Source organism: Siniperca chuatsi, linkage group LG4, assembly GCF_020085105.1.
Source record: "Siniperca chuatsi isolate FFG_IHB_CAS linkage group LG4, ASM2008510v1, whole genome shotgun sequence".
NCBI classification, from domain to species: Eukaryota; Metazoa; Chordata; class Actinopteri; order Centrarchiformes; family Sinipercidae; genus Siniperca; species Siniperca chuatsi.
The window spans coordinates 27,081,973-27,101,927 of NC_058045.1; the positions used below are offsets into that span (position 1 = coordinate 27,081,973).

At 39.4% G+C, this 19,955-nt stretch overlaps 1 protein-coding gene across 5 annotated transcripts in view; it reads left to right on the plus strand.

Annotated features, from left to right (window-relative positions):
* Positions 1–19,955, plus strand: part of ckap5 (cytoskeleton associated protein 5) — a 51,542-nt gene that overhangs the window by 4,287 nt on the left and 27,300 nt on the right. For all 5 annotated transcript variants that reach the window (XM_044192370.1, XM_044192371.1, XM_044192372.1 and 2 more), the window contains exons 3-16: positions 4,122–4,315; positions 6,065–6,271; positions 8,406–8,577; positions 8,668–8,800; positions 8,930–9,030; positions 9,241–9,354; positions 9,560–9,664; positions 10,309–10,398; positions 13,990–14,154; positions 14,556–14,684; positions 14,810–14,971; positions 15,128–15,229; positions 18,040–18,150; positions 18,811–18,903. In XM_044192370.1, coding sequence (XP_044048305.1) covers positions 4,122–4,315; positions 6,065–6,271; positions 8,406–8,577; positions 8,668–8,800; positions 8,930–9,030; positions 9,241–9,354; positions 9,560–9,664; positions 10,309–10,398; positions 13,990–14,154; positions 14,556–14,684; positions 14,810–14,971; positions 15,128–15,229; positions 18,040–18,150; positions 18,811–18,903 — 1,878 coding nt within the window. The remainder of the gene's footprint in view (positions 1–4,121; positions 4,316–6,064; positions 6,272–8,405; positions 8,578–8,667; positions 8,801–8,929; positions 9,031–9,240; positions 9,355–9,559; positions 9,665–10,308; positions 10,399–13,989; positions 14,155–14,555; positions 14,685–14,809; positions 14,972–15,127; positions 15,230–18,039; positions 18,151–18,810; positions 18,904–19,955) is intronic.

Sequence of the window (19,955 nt, forward strand, 5' to 3'; positions counted from 1 at the left end):
TATACAGTAAAGCAATATAAAAAGGGCTAAACTTACAGCTTCCAAGTGTTAAGTCGGTATCGATCGATCCTCGTTTTGAAGCAAAGCCTGCTTTGTAACTTACAGCAGTTAAAGCTAAAGCAGTTTGAAGTAAAATGCGCAGACATGAGTTTTCCAGTTGTTGTGGGGACATTTCCATCAAAAATACAGTTAATCCAGTGAGAAATTGGGATGCTTTGCTCATAACGTTACCTTCCACATCTTTGTGTTATCGGAGCCGGCATTAGCGAGGAAAATAGTAGTTTCTGGATGTAACTCCAGTTCTGAGTACATGTGTAGCCCTCGACCTGCATGTTATTGCAGCCGCAGTAAAGCACATTAATTTTAATATGCTAAAACATTTAACACGGTAATGATGGTATTGTAAAATCCATTTTGTGGTAGAACGTGCCACCGGTGATGAAACCAGTATACTGCCCACCCCTACTGTGTTTACCTGCCAAATTTCAGAATATTGTCAAATTCCTAGGTTTTTTTTTTTTTCATAGGGTCTGATGTGATTGGATAACTGGTTGAGGGACAGGGCAGTGGTGCGGGAGGAGTTTGGCGGACAGAATAGTATGCAGAATAGTTTTATTTTCATTTAATTGTAGAAAGTTATTAGCCATCCATCCTTTTTTAATATAATCCAGACATTTAGCAAGGGTAGTGGGTCCAGCCTGGTCATTGGGTTGGATGGGGAGGTACAGCTACGTGTCATCTGCCTAGCAGTGAAATGAGATACTGTGGTTCTGAATAATTGTGCCTAGCGGAAGCTAGGGATGGGAATTGAGACCCGGTTCCAGTTGAGAACTGGTTCCAAATTGTCCGGTCCATCGGAATTGTATGCCTCCCATACACATACACAAGGAGCGCAGCAGAGGGGAGACAGGTGAAGTGATCGTTAAGTTACTGAAGTTGACGACAACTCAACGTTACGTTAAGCTGAAATTCAGCTGTGGTGTTCTGTCAGGAGATGCAGTGACTTACTTTACTTAAGTAAGCAAAAGTATAAATAATATGTAATTTTGTTAAGCTATGAGTAGAGGAAAAGTCCTCTAGCCAATGTCAGATGCAGATATCTGCAACTGAATTATGACTAGTTGTAATTCCAGTTTCCGATATCTATAATTTAATTCTGACAATTCCGGTTGAAGATGATGGATGATTATTACTGTCATGTCATTATTACAACATGCTTACTGTGTGTGTGATCAGAGACTGTTCATTGCGTCTTTGGTGTGATTTGACAGCACAGATTACAAAAAGGAGGAAGAGAGAAAACAGCCAGGGGCGCAGAGAAGAGACAGGCCAGAGAAAGCGACAGAAAGTGTCCTCAAACTCTGTAGAGTGTGTCTATTGTAAAACTGAACTAGCCCACCACAATAGCACAACGTCTATGCTTCAGCATCTCAGCAGAAAGCGTAACGTTAGTCTATGCATCCAGGCCACAGATTGGACCTGACACAAGGTATATGAAGGCAAGTAAAGAATGTAGGCTACGTTAATTATGTCTATATGTAATGGCTAGTTAACAATGTAAATCAATGTGCAACATGCACATTAATGCAGCAGTAAAATTAATCCAGAAACATCATTTAAAAAAAAAAAAAAAAAAAAACTGACAGGGACCATTTTACTGCATGGGTGCTTACACACTTTACCTTTAGTAAGGTTAAGAATGCAGCACTTTAACTTGTAGTGTAGTATTTTCAAAGTCGGTATTAGTACTTTTAGTTAAGTAATGGACCTGAATACTTCCGCCCTTGGTTAGCACACCCACAGCCTAACAGCAACTGTGTGTTACTGGCCGAGCCTTCCCCTTTTAAGGAAGATGGCCTTGTGGGTAACCAGCGGTGTTGTTGTGAAAGTGAGCCTTCCCCTTACATTACTTTAGTCAGCCTTAAAAATGTGTAGATAAACTTGATGATGATGATAATAATAATAATAATAATAATAATAATAATAATAATAATAATAATAATAATAATACTACTACAAAATATTATGTGTATAATTATGTAACGTTACTACGGCGTCTTGTACTATTCACAGCAGAGTTTCTACAAACTCCCAAATACATTTTGGAGCTGCGGAGCTGGAAGAATAATCAGAGCGATCAAATGATTGATTGCATTTTCTCTTGTCGTAATAAAGTTAGCTGCTAGTTAGCTGTTCAGTCTGGACCAACTGCCCGAAGAGTAGAAGACGGCGTAATAACACTGCATAAACGGGGACTTTTTATTTCTTTTCTGTGCTAGCCAACACAACACACAGCCTTTCACTAACTATTCTACTGAAACGTAATTACCCCTCAGTGGCGACCAGCGAAAACACTGAAAACTCAAATATGACGGTATGGTCATCTGCTATATCGGCTATATTTTCCTCTTACCTGCTAGATTGTTTTGGAGGTATTGGCCGTAGAGATCTCGGCCTTTTTTGAATATAATGGGTCTATAAGGAACTCGGCTTGTGGTGCTCAAAGCGCCAAAAAACTCAACAGCAATTTCTCTTTCCAGAAATCATGACCTGTTTACTCAAGATAATCCACAGATTTGTTGTGAGCAGTTTCATGTAGGAACTATCGATTAATATTATTATATCCATCCCGAAAAGGATTGTAAACATCGGTCGAGTGTGTTACCACCACACGTATGACAGCTGATGTGTTGGTGATATCTCGGCAGAACTTTCCTCAGGTTGGCGTTGTTAAAATACACAATAGAAACCTCTGAGCGTGAGGTATTGGTCCTGTCGATAATTCCATACAGCTCGTCCAGGGCTTGGTTTGTGTCGGCATGTGGTGGAATGTACACCGCTGTTAAAACAACTGATATAAACTCCCGTTGTCCCGTTGATCCTGCTCCTGAGTTCATCCAGCTTATTATCCAGTGACTGAACTTTACATAGAAGAATACTCGGTAGAGGAGGCCTTAACGTTTCCTCAGCCTGACCAGGACCCCAGCCCGCAACCCTCGTTTCCTTTGACGCTTCCCCTTTCCAGTTACAGCAACAGGTAATAGATAGCCATGGATATTCCCCATTATTCGTTGGTTGTGGTTGAAGTAAGTGAAAGTGTTTTCCACCAATGACCAGATGTGCCGAAGTTGTTCTGTCGTATTGTATATAGGGCTTGCTTGTGCGGTGCGCATGCTGCAAAGAAGTCCAAAATAAATGACCAAATATGACAAAAAGCAAAGTTGAGGATGAGCTTGAGACACGGCAGCCATCCTCAGCGCCATCTTCCAATTAGAGCTGATTATTTGATTTAATCAATTACTTGATCAACTGAAAATTAAATCGCAGCTATTGTGGTAATTGATTGTTTCAGTAATTTCTCAAACAAAAACCCCAAATGTTCAGTGGCTGTAGCTTCTCAGGTGTTACGTTTTTGAAGCTTTTCTTCGTCATTCACAGTTGGTCGGATAAAGGCAAATTAAATATATAAGCTTGGGATCTGGGAAATTTTAAATGGGAACTATGACATTTTATTGACAAAACGATTAATTGAGTAATTGCTTAATTGGCAGACCAATCGAAAATGCAAATAAGTGTTTGTGGCACCACTAGTTGTAATGTTCCATTTTATTTAAACTGTTTTTAGATAGGTGTTGATTCATCTTTATGATAATTTTTGGAGGCTGTAGTTTGTGCTTCTGTTGTATTGTAAGAGGTGTTTCTAACGTCGTCTAATGGTAGTCGAAAAATTTGAAACATCTGTTTTCATTTCATTCAGTCTTATGAGCCCAGATAAACTCTTTGCTGGTTTTTCCTCCAAGGTTAATGTGTGTGCTTACGGCAAAAAACTTGCATACCGTACACTTAGAAGGCAAATGGAGGAGAAGATGACATATAACAGAGCTGTTCGACCATATGAATGTAGGTCACATCCCCTGTCCATTATACAGACCTCCATCTTATCGCTAGGAACTGGAAAGACACTTGTGTTTGTACATGGACATCTAGTTTTGTTTTCTGTCTTATTGCAGAAAGAGAAGCACGACTGAATGGGTTTGACAAACCCCAGTTGATTTAACTTTGTATACCCCTTTCTGTTTCTGTTCTTCACCCTTTTCACGGTGACTCTTGCTCTTCTTCAGGTTTGGAAAGCCCGTCTGAATGGGTATGAAGAAGCTCTGAAGTTGTTCCAGAGGATAGAAGATGAGAAGAGTCCAGAGTGGGGGAAGTACCTGGGACTGATAAAGAAGTTTGTGACGGACTCTAATGCTGTGGCTCAGCTTAAAGGCCTGGAGGCTGCCCTGGCCTTCATTGAGAATGCCCATGTAGCTGGCAAGTAAGTAATAGTTTCAGCAAGAATTTCATCTGCAAGCTTATTTAAAAGTATGGCATTAGTGAGGACTCAGACCAAAACAGCCCTGTGTTAAAACAACTTTTTTGCCAGACCATCCCCGCTTCATTTAAATTGATGAGGGCTGTATGCTTCACTCGGGGCATAATTTGGTTTGAACACGGCCTTAGTCCTGGAATGAAATGTTAAACCATTACTTTAAAGAAGCAAAGTTTAATTAAAAATCTTTCTCACTGTATTTTCTTTTTTTTTTTTTTTTTTTTTTAATAAAGCTTCGTATAACTCATTGTAGAGCTCTCCTCTGTGTTTACCAGCAGAGTAACTTGATGCCTGGCTGATTATTATGTATGGTGAGATACTTGGCAGTTGATCTTGATAATACTGTAAACATCAGCTCCAGTTAGTCTATTCTGCCAGTGAGGCAGGTTTTCAGGACACCACGTTGATTTGTTTTTGGGAGTCAGCTGAGTGAGCACAGAGATGTTCTCTGTTCACTGAATAAAAAAAAAATAGAAATGGTATTGCTATGTGGTAAGCCCAGAGGCTGGCTGGCTGTTACAGTGTGGAGGAACTGCCACTGTCTGACCAAATCACTGTAGTATGTAAGAGATAATGGGGTGACTATTTTGTAGACCATAGTAATTAATGGAAGAGAGACAGAGGATGTTTTAAATAGCTATTTTATTTGCAAAACATAACCAAGAAGAAATGGGATGGGGTGATCAGTGAAGTCAGTGGTGTAGATGAGTGGATGTGAGAGGAATGTGGTGTGACAATACTGACAAGTAGAAGGCCAAAGAAAGGAAAATGCAGAGCATGCACAGTCTCTCTGAGGGAAGAGAAGCTATAATGTTTGGAGCATTAGGCACAGGTGCTCCCAGCTGCAATTACAGCACAACCCCACCCACCATTTACTTTCAAGACAATAGGTCTTTTTCATGGCAACTAATGACAATGACAGAAGGGCACTGGAATTGATTGAACCTAAATCAAATAGAGCTATTATTATATTAGTTACAACTGTTTAAGTCCAAGGTCCACCGTGAGAAAGGTCTATGAGAACAGTGAGCCAGCCACACCCAAGCAGGCTACGTTTGAATCCACAATGTCAAGAGATACATAGTAGCAATCCTGTAGTTGTTATAATCCTGCTGAGCCACCAACCTAGAAGGAATTCAGTCAGTTTGGTGCCAGATGTACTGCAGGATATTGGCCAGTGTCTTGTCCAGAATATAATACGTATAAAATAATGCTGTTTTGGATTTTTTTTTTTTGTGATCCCCTCAACTCTGTTGATTCTAATGAGCCAATCATAAGGCTCATTAGAATAAACAAAGATTTGATTAGATTTGATTCAGATCTGTGCTACTGCTTTTACTATTACTGTTTTCCTGTTGTGACATATTCCATTTACCTCAAATCACATGTAGCTTTAATTACTGCAGAAGATTATGTAAAGGATGATACAGTATTTAAAGAGTAACTGACTGACCATAACCTACCAGTGTAACATGGATAGCGTGGCCAGGGTGCTGATAGTCGCAGCTGACCAGCCATGAATACACACACACACACACACACACACACACACACACACACACACACACACACACACACACACACACACACAGATCTTTTAAAAGCCTATGTAAGTCAACCTTGTTCATAAGACTGTCAATAAATAAATAAGTGTGTTCTAACAGGCTGTGTTTGTATCTATGCCCTTTTCTACAGAACAACAGGTGAGGTGGTGTCTGGCGTGGTGACCAAAGTGTTCAATCAGCCCAAGGCCCGGGCTAAGGAGCTGGGCTCAGACATTTGTCTGATGTACATCGAGATAGAGAAGGCTGAGGTGGTTCAAGATGAGCTCCTCAAAGGACTGGACAACAAGAACCCCAAGATAGTGGTGGCCTGCATCGAGACACTTAGGAAGGCTCTCAGGTCAGTGCTACTTTCCTGGGTTAGAATGAGCATACTCAAGAAACCCTTAATGTAAACACATTGTGGACTAGCTGAAAATAAGGTCACATTTTGTAGATTATGCTATGTAGAGCACATATCTATCTTTTATTTATCGGTCCTATTAGCTTTCATTATCATTTATGAATGCACCATTGTTTTGAACATATAGCATTTTATTTTGACAAATTCTGATATTCATGTGATTTAATGCAGATATAAAACAAGCATTCCCCCAATATTATTACATTTATGATGCTTTTGCTTTTTGATATCCAACCAGCTAATAATAGCAAACTAACTTGACAATAACGAGGTTAAAACAAAATAATACTGGAGCTAGATCCTACATCAATGGTTTTTGGCTGATGTTAACAAAGGTACTGCACACATAAATTTGAGTATGAACAAAATTTTTCTTTTGTATCAATGTAGTTTCTCATAGAATGTAGTATTAAAGTCAAATGTAGTCGAGAAGAAACAGTCTGATGTTTTGAAAATAGGCACGTTTGTCATCTTATTCAGGGTCATGTGAGGAGACATGTTAGACAGTGGTCCAGTTAAAACATAACATTTCCCATAATCACGAGCTCCCTGCACCAAACTATCCCCTGCAAGATTGTCCACCGATGGCTTGTTTGAGAAAGAAACACCACTCTGTATTGTGAAAGCTAGCGAATGATAGGCTAGACAAGGATGACCATTATCTTTATTGTTGGTTCTTTTTTTAGAACCATTTGTAGCATTCAAAAGACAAAGCAATAACATATCAGGCATTGAAACAGTCACATCATCAAAAAAAATGTATCTATATGCAGATGAGGTTTATAACTTATTTTTTTACAGCATTTTCAATTTAGCAAACAGAAGTGTAGAACAAAAACATGAGGTTTGCGAACATCAGAGACAGATATGCAGGTACAGTTCATTAGACAGGGGTTTGAGCATTAATACGTAGTCAAAAAGGAGAAACCCTGTTTTTGGTTTTTTTTGTTTTGTTTTTTTTTGTTTTTTTAGGTTTCTCATGTTCACTGCAAGATAGATGAGTTTCTTGCCAGAATGCTACAATAATTTTCTCCTTTTTCCACTTTAACTATCATTTTGCTCCTTTTGCATCCAAGACCCAGACCTCAAATAACAACACCAATAACTATTATACAATACTAGGTTACTGTTAAACAGGACTTCCAATCTAGAGGAATCATTGTCTCCTCTAGCAACAGTGAGGGGAGTTGGCCATGTAAAAAATCAACAAATCCAAGTTTCTCCTGTATGACTTCTTAAAAGTCAGGTTTACTCCTGGGTCTCCTCCACAATGCCCGCGGTTTTACTCACGCAAATAGGTCCCACCGAAATGCCTCGCTTTGTCAAATCCTTCGCTGCTTTGAAGGCATTATTGTAGGTGACTGTGCCAGAGTCGAGATGAACACACATTTTGGTCAAATTCCTCCCCAAGGCTGTGCCATCAGTGTGTGAATGAGCATTAGTTATTCTTTCTGATGAGCAGTTGGCACCTTGCATGGCAGTGTGTCAATGGGTGAATGTTGCCATGGAGTGTAAAGCGCATTCAACTCGATCTATCAAATATCTAAGAGCTCATGTTATGTCAAATCTAAACATTTCAATCTTTATTTTTTTTTTTTTACTACAAAACATTAAAGATGACTTTAAACAATGGAGCATATATTACTTGGATATAAAATAATATAAAAGTAACATACTGATAAAATATTTGTCAATGGCACAGTTCTGTCGTGGTGAAACAAAGTGACGTACTTTTATTTTCTCAGCCTATTTTTCAGCCATAGATTTTTTCTCATTTCTTTAGTGTAATTAAAAACAATATTACATATGTGTGTAATATACATGTATGTCTAATATCAGTTCTCATCATTTTAATATCATGTTTATGTCTCCTTGGATGGAGCGGTGTAGTGACCCCCATAGAAAAGTACTGATGGGCCTGTTTTTACCTCCCAAACAAGAGCTGTTAAATATCAGTTTGCCATACTAAACAACAAGAATGACTCTTTTGGCCAGCAATGATCAATCTTCTGTCTCCTGTCAATGACACTAACCATTTGTCACCTCTCGGTCTGTCATCATCTTTCCCTAGTGAGTTTGGATCTAAGATAGTGACGTTGAAGCCAGTAGTGAAGGTTTTACCCAAGCAGTTTGAGTCCAGAGAGAAGGCAGTGAGAGACGAAGCCAAGCTTCTTGCTGTAGAGATCTACAAATGGATCAGAGATGCTCTAAGACCTCCACTGCAAAACATTAACTCTGTACAGGTGGGACACACTCATCATTGCACACCCACCTTTTCAATGTTCAGCTTTCAGAATCAAGTTAAACTTAACAATGCCTGTTTGTCCCTGCAGCTGAAGGAGCTGGAGGAGGAGTGGGTAAAACTCCCTTCATCCCCTCCCAAGCAAACCAGGTTTTTGCGCTCACAGCAGGACCTCAAGGCAAAGTTCGAACAGCAACAAGCCCAAGGAGGAGAACAGTCTGATGGTAGGTTTAACTAGGAAGTAAACTGCTAACAACAGATTTATACATACAGCCTTTTGCTTTGTTGCTTTCCTTTTGATGTTGAGGTTGTAGTGTCATGGTCTGGTGCCATCTCTTCTGTTCCTCTTTCAGGAGAGGATGAGGCAGAAACAGTAGCAGCAGTGGATCCTTATGAACTGCTGGAAGCTGTGGAGATTCTGTGCAAGATGCCCAAAGACTTCTATGAAAAAATAGTAAGTTTCTAACTAAGTAGACTACTAAAAAACATGAAGTCTGTCTGTGTTAACTGGCCAAGCCTCACCTTGGATGGCCTCTTAAGGTATCCAAAGACAAAATTCCGAGTGAATGTACCCGAGTGTGCAGTATTTTTGTGATTTAAGCTTTTCTGTGTGATGGAACCCTAAATGTTGCAATATGTGACCTTGCTCTGTGTTTTTCTGCAGGAAGCTAAAAAATGGCAGGAGAGGAAAGAGGTTCTGGAGGCTGTAGAGGCTCTGACCAAGAACCCCAAACTAGAGAATGGAGACTATGGAGACCTTGTCAGAGCACTGAAGAAGGTAAAGACTGAAGTACTTTACACACGTTTTCAGTTAGGCGGTCTTAAATGGAATTAAGTTTATAGGGAACTTACGAGGGACATTTAAGACAAATAATCAAAATTTCTCATCATAAAAGTATTAAAGGAAAGTTTGGTCTAACAAGACTTAGGTTGAGGGGGATCTGGTGACTCTACATTGTACACCTACTGGTTTTATATTCCAGGTTGTGGGGAAAGATGCCAATGTGATGCTGGTGTCAGTGGCAGCTAAATGTCTGGCTGGACTGGCCACTGGTCTCAGGAAGAAGTTTGGAACATATGCAGGACAAGTAAGTTAAAGGAATCTCTGTATATTATGACAGCAGTTTTGTTACTTTTTATAATAACTTGTCTCAATGTCAAGGGAAAATCTGTAAAAGCACCTCGGTTTGTTTTCATTTCAATAAAGCAATTGGCAGAAAGTATTCATTAGTATTTACTTATTAATTTTATGGTAAATGGCTGCAGTGGCCATCAAAAATGTTCCTTTTTTCTTTTTTTGGAGCGTGGAGGTTTATTCTTGACCACAGGAACAGATATACTGTGCGTTAATGTTTTTTGTTCAAATTAAATCTGAATATATATTTTTGTTTTAATGTAGTGGGCAATAAAATAAAAACACACTTTCACCAAGCAAAACGCTGGTGCTGCATTCATGTAGGTGGGAATAAATTATTGAGGTCTTTTTTTACCCCCACCCCCCGAATTTAATCAGTTACCAACACAGATGGTCACTGTGGTTACTTGATACTTAAAAAAAATAAAAAAATATATAAAATAATGAAGAGTCTCGACAGCAGATTTTGCTATGATTGTTTAAATGTTGACATTATAATATAAAGGCTTTGCTCAAATGAAACAACAATTAAATGACCATACTAATCCATCTTTTAAAGTCATTGCTTACTGCTAAATCAGTGTTGTGTGCATGTAGGTGGTTCCAACTATTCTGGAGAAGTTCAAGGAGAAGAAACCTCAGGTTGTCCAGGCCCTGCAGGAGGCTATTGACGCCATCTTCCTCACCGTAAGTATAGTCTTAATACTTTGATTAAATATTTAGTAGTAAGCAGGTCTTCTTGAATCATCCAATGAAAGTGAAAGAGCATAAGTAATGGAAGAACTATGTACTTTTCTAAAGAGTACAGTCTTGACCTGCTCTATAGGAAAAGTGCAATGAGATAACTTAATAAATAAATAAGATAAATAAAATTGAATTAAATTCTGTGATGAAAACAAGCTCAGGTAAGGCAAGAACACAGTCTGCGATAATGCTACTAATGCTGCTAATCAGTATTTGTATTGACCCACTCCCCCCACATTGATCATTTTAGTTTCAGGCAATCTAGTCTAATGAAAAAACTTAAGATTGGCAAGAAGACATTGACAACCTTTATTGTACAGTTCAATATGTTTTTCTTGGAGTTTAATTCAGAGCCTTTTGATGGTTTGAACTCTTTTGTTGTTGCTTCTATGGGTGAATAAAGAAGGCCTCTAGACAAGGCAAGTTTATTTGCGTAGCACATTTCAACAACAAGGCAATTTTGGCAAAGTGTTTTACATAAAACATAAAAGCAACATAGGGCAAAAAAAAAAAGACATTGAAATACAATTTAAAAATAGGGTAACACTTTATTTGAAGGTGGGTGCATAAGACTGACATGGCACCGTTATAACGATGACATGACACCTGCCAAAAAATAATCTATTCGCGAATATTAATTATGAACATTTGAAAAGAAAGTATAATCTTTGACCCCCTGGTTTAATCCACGCCAAACATCAGTTAGCCCACAATCAGCACATAACCCTTGAATGACCGTTGAGGATTTAAAGCTGTGGTTCTTAATCTGATTTAGATTAATCTAAAATAGGATTCAACGTACAATCTAAATCTCCACCCATCACTCCAAAACCTTTTTACAGTTTTCATTACAGAGCAGCACCATGTCCGACATGACTGATGGTTCATCTTTATTAAATAATGCGTAAATATTTAAAAAGGTGATCAATGTTCCATAGATAGCCTGATATGATAACCTGAAATCAAGATAAATCTACCATTTGGGTCTGTGACTTTTTATTTATCTAATTTGATTGGGGTGGTTTTATTAATCAAAATAGCTGTTCCTCTACTATGAGTTCCCTCCCCCCTCTTGCATTTTCCAAAAATGCAAGAGCGGGGAGGGGGTAAATATATTATCATATGGTATATGGATTGATATTTTAGATTGAACAAAGTTCTTCCTTCTCCCTGTTTTCTAGATCGTCAGTCTTAGAGTCCAGAGTTTTTATCAATTTTTCAGCTCGGTGTAGGTCCCGTTGGGTAGCTTGTAATGTGTCTTCTAATGTCGAAATCCTCTGTTCTGCTTCGTCCATGCATTGCTGTTGGTTCTTAAGTACTTGGTTTGTTATAGACACTGCTTCTTTCATTGTCTATTTGAGTAGTAACTTTTTCCAAATGGTTATCGAAGTATCTCAGAACGTTGAGCTCTTAACTGGGACATTATCTCAACAAAAGAAGGATTTATATCGCTCTCAGGGGAATCTGCCCCTGTTTTGTGTTTGGTTGTTGAATTGAGAATGACTTCCGGATGGGAGCCGAAACGTCTTGATTCTGAAAACAGTGTCCGGATGACTACGACTGAAACCTTTTTCTACGTTTGGTTGTTGATGTTTTGTTGTGTTTTTCTTACCATACTGGCCTTTTTCCTTTCTTTTTCCACCACGGCTCTTTCGTTAAACCTTTACTCAAGGTTCAAGTCAGAATGAAATTTGAACTTCCGCTGAGTGGAGTCTCTTAGCTCAAGCAGCCATCTTGTTTTTCCACACCCCATCTTGTAATAATTGTCACTTTTAATGCAAAGTTGAAATTGTTTGAGATGTCTTTTGTTATGACAACTTGACATTATCTAAGACAGAAATGTCTTTATGACATTAACCAAGATAAAAATGTCTGTTATGACAACTTGACATTAAACAAGAAAACATAACCTGTCATAAACATGCAATAGCAGGCCTAATTATCAAACTTAAAGAAACTATTTAGCTTTATGTTAACATTACATTATACTGTCATATGTGGTTGGTTTTGACATTGAGACATTATAATTGTGTCATGAATAATTCCGTTGACCTCAAGTAAAGTGGAACCCTTCGGACTTGTCATAAAAGATGTCATTAAATGTTATAAGGCCAGTTTGACGACAGAGTACAGTACCAAGGTGATATGTGGCGTTTCCTGATGGACACATAGCATTACTTGTTGCTAAAGTAACGTTAGCTAACCTGATATACTGTTTTGTGATTACATCTGATTTAAATATTAAGAAGGTGAATCCTCACTAGTGGTTGTTGGTGAGGGGTGTGGAGACTCTTCTCGGCTTTGATGTCTTTCATGATTAAAGCTCTCTTCAGGCGGGAGCTGAGGTAAACAGTATTTTGGTGTTCTTACTGCACATGCTTCATGCATCTTTTACAGCAAAATCACCCACAGTCAGAGTTTAAAGCCCAGCCGTTAGCTTTCCCTGTAGCCTTTTTAGTTTCTGATTTATTCTGTTGTTACCCTGCTGTGTGAAGATGAGAGGTTATCCTGGTCATCAGATGGAGATCCAGGATCCTGCAACAGTGGAGCAAATTTGTTCTGCAGTTCCACACTTTGTTGTTGGGGAGGTTTGTTGCTAACTCTCCTTTCTGCAGCTGTCCACGGCTGTGTCCTACTAAGAACAGGGATTGAAGAGGCGCTCTGCCTGGATGATAATGCAGGCCAGCCAGTCGCATCACAAATCTCAGGGTGCTGGGCTCTGCCTGTTACTCGTCCTCCCATTTCCCAGGGAAATTATTTACTCTTAAGCTTTGCACCAAGAGAGTTCCAGAGAGGACTACCACTTTGAGATTTATTACCCAGTAAACAGCCCTCCTGTTTCTTGGTAGTCTTCTTGGTGCTAATTAGCAGTGTGTTAGTATACTCTTGTCCACTGCTTTGAGTCCATGGTAAAGTGCTGTCATTACCACGTAGTCCGTTGACTTCCACGTTCACCTCTAACCGGTGGATTTTGGTTTCCAGCACTGCAATTTTCTGTAGTAGTTAGTGGAAGTCGTCCATGGAGAAGGGAGGCATCTTGTTGCTAATTAGCTTTTGCTAAGTATCCAGTCACTGTAGTACAGGCTTGTGCTGTTAGGTAGGCCGCACTCACGTAGTACTGAGGAGGTCATAAGTGCTGAAGATATGGCAATAGCTTACCTCTATCTTAATAAATTACAGTCCCAATGATTTATAAGTATCCAGGAGCCGCTGCTCATAATTTTAAGCAGAAATATTAGAATATCAGCAAAAGAATGCAAGCAGAGCCAAGAGCAAGCAGCAAAGCGTCTGCACTGTAAGAAAGCAGGAAGCCAGAAGTCATACCCTACCAAGTTGTACTTGTTGTACCTAATACCCCCTTAATGTTCACTAAAGTCAAGCCATTTCTTCAGTTGGCTTGGTATGTCTCCACAGGGCTGCTGCAAACCCTCATGTATTGATTCCTAACTTAATGACTGCTGTTATTTATAGAGCACTCTACTGACTTTTCAGTTTATATAATGTTATATTTAATATGATACCTTTTTTTTCCAGACCACTCTCCAGAACCTGTCTGAGGACATCCTGGCTGTGATGGACAATAAAAACCCTTCCATTAAGCAACAGGCTTCTCTGTTTCTGGCCCGCTCCTTCAGACACTGCACACAGGCCACGCTGCCCAAGAGCGTCCTCAAACCCTTCTGTGCTGCTCTCATCAAGGTACTAATACCCTGGGTGTAACTGTCCGACCAGTTCTACTACCTTTCCTTTTTGGTAACATGATGATAAGCAAATTTGTTGTGTCTTATTGTATGACGTCTCTATCATACTGAAAGGAAAAGAAAATTAAAATAAAATACTAAAAAAGTAGCAAAGTACTGCTGCCAGGGAGTAAAATACTAATATTACCATTGATATGTATAACACATAAGAGCCCATTGTCGCTCCCTGCAGACACAATGATTCTTATACAGTACTGGGGCATAGGATAACCTAGCTAGGTGTGAGATGATGTCAGGTGGTTATGAAATCCTCAAAAAAAGGTGGAAAGACACTTAGCTCCCATTTTCAAATGTCGTCTTTTAAACGTGTACCTGTACTCTTCTTTTTAACCATTTCAGCAAGTGAATGACTCTGCTCCAGAGGTGCGTGATGCTGCCTTTGAAGCTTTAGGGATGGCCTTGAAAGTGGTGGGAGAGAAAGCTGTGAACCCTTTCCTGACTGACTTGGATAAACTCAAACTAGATAAGGTAAGGAGAAGGATGAAGGGAGAGGAAACTCTCATCAGCTGGGATAAATTCAAACCAGGAGAAAGCTCCCATTTGTATTGTCATTAACTGCTAACCACTGACCTTTTTGTTTTATATGTTAACAGATAAAGGAGTGTGCTGATAAAGTGGAGCTCCCTGGAGGGAAGAAGGGTGCAGGTGGTGGAGGAGGGGACAAGAAACCAGCAGCTAAAGCTCCTCCCCTTGCTGAAGCTCCATCCAAATCCTCTGCCCCACCCAAGAAAACCCAAACAGCTGCTGCCAGCAGGGTATACTTGGAGCAATGCACATGTAGAAAACTAAAATTAATTTAAAAAAAATACTTGGTTGTACCATAGTTTTGCTGGGTTAGGGACAGTATGACCCAAAGGAACTTGGTGGCATTAGCTGTCTATAGTTGTAAGCGTTTTGTCTCTTTTCTGCAGCCATCAGCAGGTCCATCTAAGAAAGGCAAACCAACCTCTGCAGCTGGTGGAAAAGCAAAGAAAACTCCTGACAGTAAAGAATTCACAGAGAGTGAACTGTCGGTAAGTCTGTGTGCATACATTGACTTTTCAGTTGAAGCTTTTGTCAAAAGGTGTGTCACATTACTGTGGGTGCCACTGGTAATTCTTGGTAAACACACCGGGAGACACTATTGACTCATTTTGCCTCGAAGAAATGTATTTCCTCTGTGTAAAACGCATTACATGATGAGGCCTTCAGAAACTCTTGTAGGTTATACTGGGCTTCCTTAATGCTTCTAGGGCTAAAAGACCCACTATAAACACACTTTTAAGAAACATGCGAGCCTAGCAACAGCAAGGCTACAAACAATCCGATAATAGTTCCCCTCTGGGAATCTGTGAGCCCTTAAACTTGACAAAGTTTTGTAGCTTCATGTATAAAACATGGCATTCAAGACCACTCACTGTACATGCATACACACACATGTTGCTGCATGGTTCTGTGTAACTTAGAGCCTTTTTATAGAGGTGTGTGAAGAGAGATCAGCAATTTTCTTGTCACTGTTCACCATTCATCTAGTGCTATGAGTGGCTCAATAAATTTTTTTCTTTATAGCAAACAATCATAGAATCAGTATTCCTAGGGGGTTTGAAATATGAAGTCAAAGTCTTGTTGTGGCTGTTAAAATTTTGATCTGAATCCACAACTACACCAAGGTTTCTGATTTGGCTTTAGTTTTCAGCCATAGAGAATAGCTAGCAGCGTTACAATCACTTGGAGTATCCAGCTCCCCCTCTCAGTTTTGCTTCCCACCTCTCAATTGTATTCATGTTATAATTAAAATATGTGGGGGTTTTTTTGGGGGTTGGTTGGTTTATTACTATTATATTACAAGATAGATTTATTTATCATTTTACAACACAGGGTGGTATAATGAGATTTTGTTTTGTAGTTCCCTTTATGCTACTTTAAAATAAATTATACAGTAGATCAGTGAATAAATAATGAGTCATACAAATGAAAACTATTTTGCATGGTGGAGTGCTGAAGATGAATTAAGGAATCTCACAGTCTGTGGGAAGAAGCTGTTCTGTAGTCTGGTGGTACGACAGCGGATACTACTGATGCTCAGTAGGTTGGTACCAATGATCTTCTGAGCAGTTTTTAATCACCTGCTGCAGAGCTCTCCTGTCCTGGGCCTTGCACATCCCATGCCACTTTATGTTTACAGTCAGGATGCTTTCTATTGCTCCTCTGTAAAAGTTAATAAAAACTTTGCACAGGAATTGTGCCTTTTTCACTTTCCTTAAGAAATACAGCTGTTTCTGAACTTTCTTGACCAGGGTGGAGATGTGAGAGGACCATGTCAGGTTCTCTGTGTTGCTGATTCCCAGGAACCTAATACTATTCACCTGCTCCACTGATGTAGTCAGGGGTGTGTCTTTGCCTCCTTTTTCCTAAAATCAATGATCAGCTCCTTGGTTTTACTGACGTTGAGCAGTGGCTTGTTCTCTGTGCACCACTCTGCAAGATTGTTGATTTCCTCCCGATATGAAGTCTCATTGTTGTTTGAAATCTAGCCGATGATGATGGTGTCATCCGCCGTCATTGTTACACGCACGCACACGCATGTGTCTGTGCATATGACGCATACATGCACATCCTGGTTGAGGAGGGAGGTATAGTTTGAAAGGGAATATTAACAATTTTAATATCCATTGTAGGAAATATGGCACCAAGGAAACATGCAGCAAAAGAACAGGGAAAGCATGGCAGAAATGTTGGAGGAAAGTATAATTAAGTGGAAGGAGGAAAGAATGAAGGGTGCGATAAATGAATATAATAAGATGCTGGAGACAGGACAGAGGGCAAAGTCAACATTAGAGAGGCAAGTGAAGGGGAAAATAAGTATACTACAACAACCCACCACCTGAATTGTTTGGTGTCTTTTTTAACTATCACTGACTGTCCAATTTTACTTGAACATGTCATCGGAGCGAGGTAGGGGTTCTTGATGAGTTTGAAGGTCCAAAGTTTTTAAAGTATTTTACTTGGCAACACTTCTTTATACAAATATATAGCAGAGATCCATAACAAGTTCTAAAAGTAACACTTAAAAGATGCTAACTAAACTTAGCATTATCATAGAGTATTTTTACGTACTTAAAAATGTGTCTGGAGTGGAACTTAAAGATCCTTCTATTATCTATTGAAGTTGGGAGCTGAGAGGTGGAAGGTGGGAGCTATGAGCAGAGAGGTGGGAGGTTAGGCTGAAAGGTGGGAGGAAAAACTGAAAGGGGAGCTGGGAGGTTATTATACTGGCTCTCCATTTTCACTTGTCAAAGCAGAGATGGAATTAATAACTTTAATGTTGGCTGCATTCCATTTAGGTGAGCCAGTTACAGGACTCTGGTATTGTGCATGCTCACTCACTGACATGTCTTACTGGGACACTTAATGGAATGGAGCCATTATTAATGTTATTATTTACACCTGTGCTTTTCCTGTTTTGACAAGTCAAGATTTCTGCTGTGAAAATGGTCTATTATGATGGGCACTGACTTTGAGTCTTTTATCTTTTTTGGTAATTAAAACTGCTTCGGTTTTATTCTTATTTAGTTGTTGGAAATGTTGTCCCATCCTATCACTGATTGCTCAGTGCTCTAATTCACTGAGTCTGAAACCAGTCCGTCAGCATGTTCCATGAGAACAAATACTGCAATGATGGCAGATCTGCTATATACATCCTAACTATTCTTAATATCTATGAATTATTTCATTATCATTTGAGTCCCAACCACTATGGCTCTTAGAGGGAGTATGTTGTGGTTGTCATTTCTAATAACTTACACGTTGTGTGTGTGTGTGTGTGTGTGTGTGTATTTGTTAGGTTGAGGTGTGTGAGGAGCTGGCAGCTGGTGTACTTCCTGCCTGTTGTCTACAGCAGCTGGACTCAGCCAACTGGAAGGAGAGACTGGCTAGTATGGAGGAGTTCCAGAGGGTAAAGTATTTTTTTCTTCCTTCATGCCATCATCTTTAAAACGTTTATCTGTTTGCATATAAATGATGCCTGTCATATTCCAGCAATCATCCTAACAAGACACAAATTGATATACTTGGTTCTTTTTCTTGGTTTGATTTAATTGAGTTGTCAGAAAAGTAATCGGCAACTGATAATGGGCATTTCTCACTACTTTTTTTTTTTCTTCTTCTTTTTTAGAATTTTAATAGAAAAAATAATCGGCTTGAAATAACAATAAAAATAATTGTTAGTTGTAGCCCTACTCAGTACTAAAGTAAATACCCCCCCACACACACATACCCTCCTATTTTGAAAGTCACATGACACACGTTTCGCTGCTTTGATTGGTTGTAGGTCTGGGCCTGCATCCAGTCTGCAGGTCTGTCCACCAGGCTCACGAAACTCAGATCAAATTGTCAAACTAGGTAGTGCTGATCAAATATGAATCAAGATTCTGTTACTGTATTAATTCCTGACCTATTTGTTGATGCATTGGTACTCGGTATTGGCATTTTTCCAAATTATGGAATCAGATCGAAACTGAAAAGTGGATCGGTGAATCCCTAGTCTCACTACCTGTTAATATAATATAATGTAATATGCAGTAATGTTAATATATGGATCCGTGTATACTTCTAGGCTGTGGAGACCATGGATAAGGTGGCGATGCCCTGCCAGGCCTTAGTCAGGATGTTGGCCAAGAAACCAGGCTGGAAGGAGACCAACTTCCAGGTAACTGTCTCTGTGCTGATTGTAATTTTGCTGAGGCAATGCGGCAACAGCTGCTTTGACTGAGACTGCATTGCCTCCAGGAAAATACTTTGTAATTTTGACTTTCACAGTAGCTCTTTTGAAAGTGTTGCTGGCTCGAAAAATATGGCTTCATACTCATCATACTCTGTAGAATCAGAGTTCAGTGGGTACATCTGGAAATGAACTTTTTGTCGGAAATTAACTTCTTTGACTCACTTGCAAAGGGGACAGGTAGAATTCCACCGGCCAAGCATATTTTTACCGGCCAAAAATATAAATTGCCTTTTTGTGTCACATATATACATTTGTTTCAGTACATTTCATTGAGATAATAAGGTATTATGTTGAGTACAAACTTAAAGAAGAGGCCAGAGCAAAATCTGAAGCAACGTTATTTTAATATATTTTTCAGTGGTTAATCAGTTAAATCCTGAATACAACTGAAGAGGTCTCGATCTCAATTCTACTGAAGTATTTGCTATTAAATGTACTTAAGGATCAAACATAAAAGTAATAAGTCGGGACCAATAGTCAATGTTGATTGATTGGACGTAGTTATTTTAATCCAAACAACGATCTTTTCCTAAACCTGACCAAGTGGTTTTGGTGCCTGAACCTAACGAAACTACGACCGTCACCTGAAAGCTTTTATTTTGAAAGTCTAAGTGGACATTGCATATGTAATGGCTAACTTGACCACAGAATGAGAACGTGTTGAAAACGTGACACTGCCACGCCTAGGCGAAGCAAAATGTGACACTACCACGGTAGACCGGTGTGTGTATTACACGCTTTGAGGTGATACTGGGTTGCAGCAGCAGACCAGTGGCAAGTGATAGTTTAGCGCAGTATCTGATGTCCTACATGGTAAACAGTGCCGCGAAACAAGGGGCACTCAAAACGTCAGTTTTGTGACACTGTTTAGACACACGTAAAAACACATATGGTAGTGTGTGTGTGTGTGTCAAACTCCAACACAGACAGCAGAGGACAGAAGCAGTGCGCCTGTAAATGACACCAAAAGGTGGTAG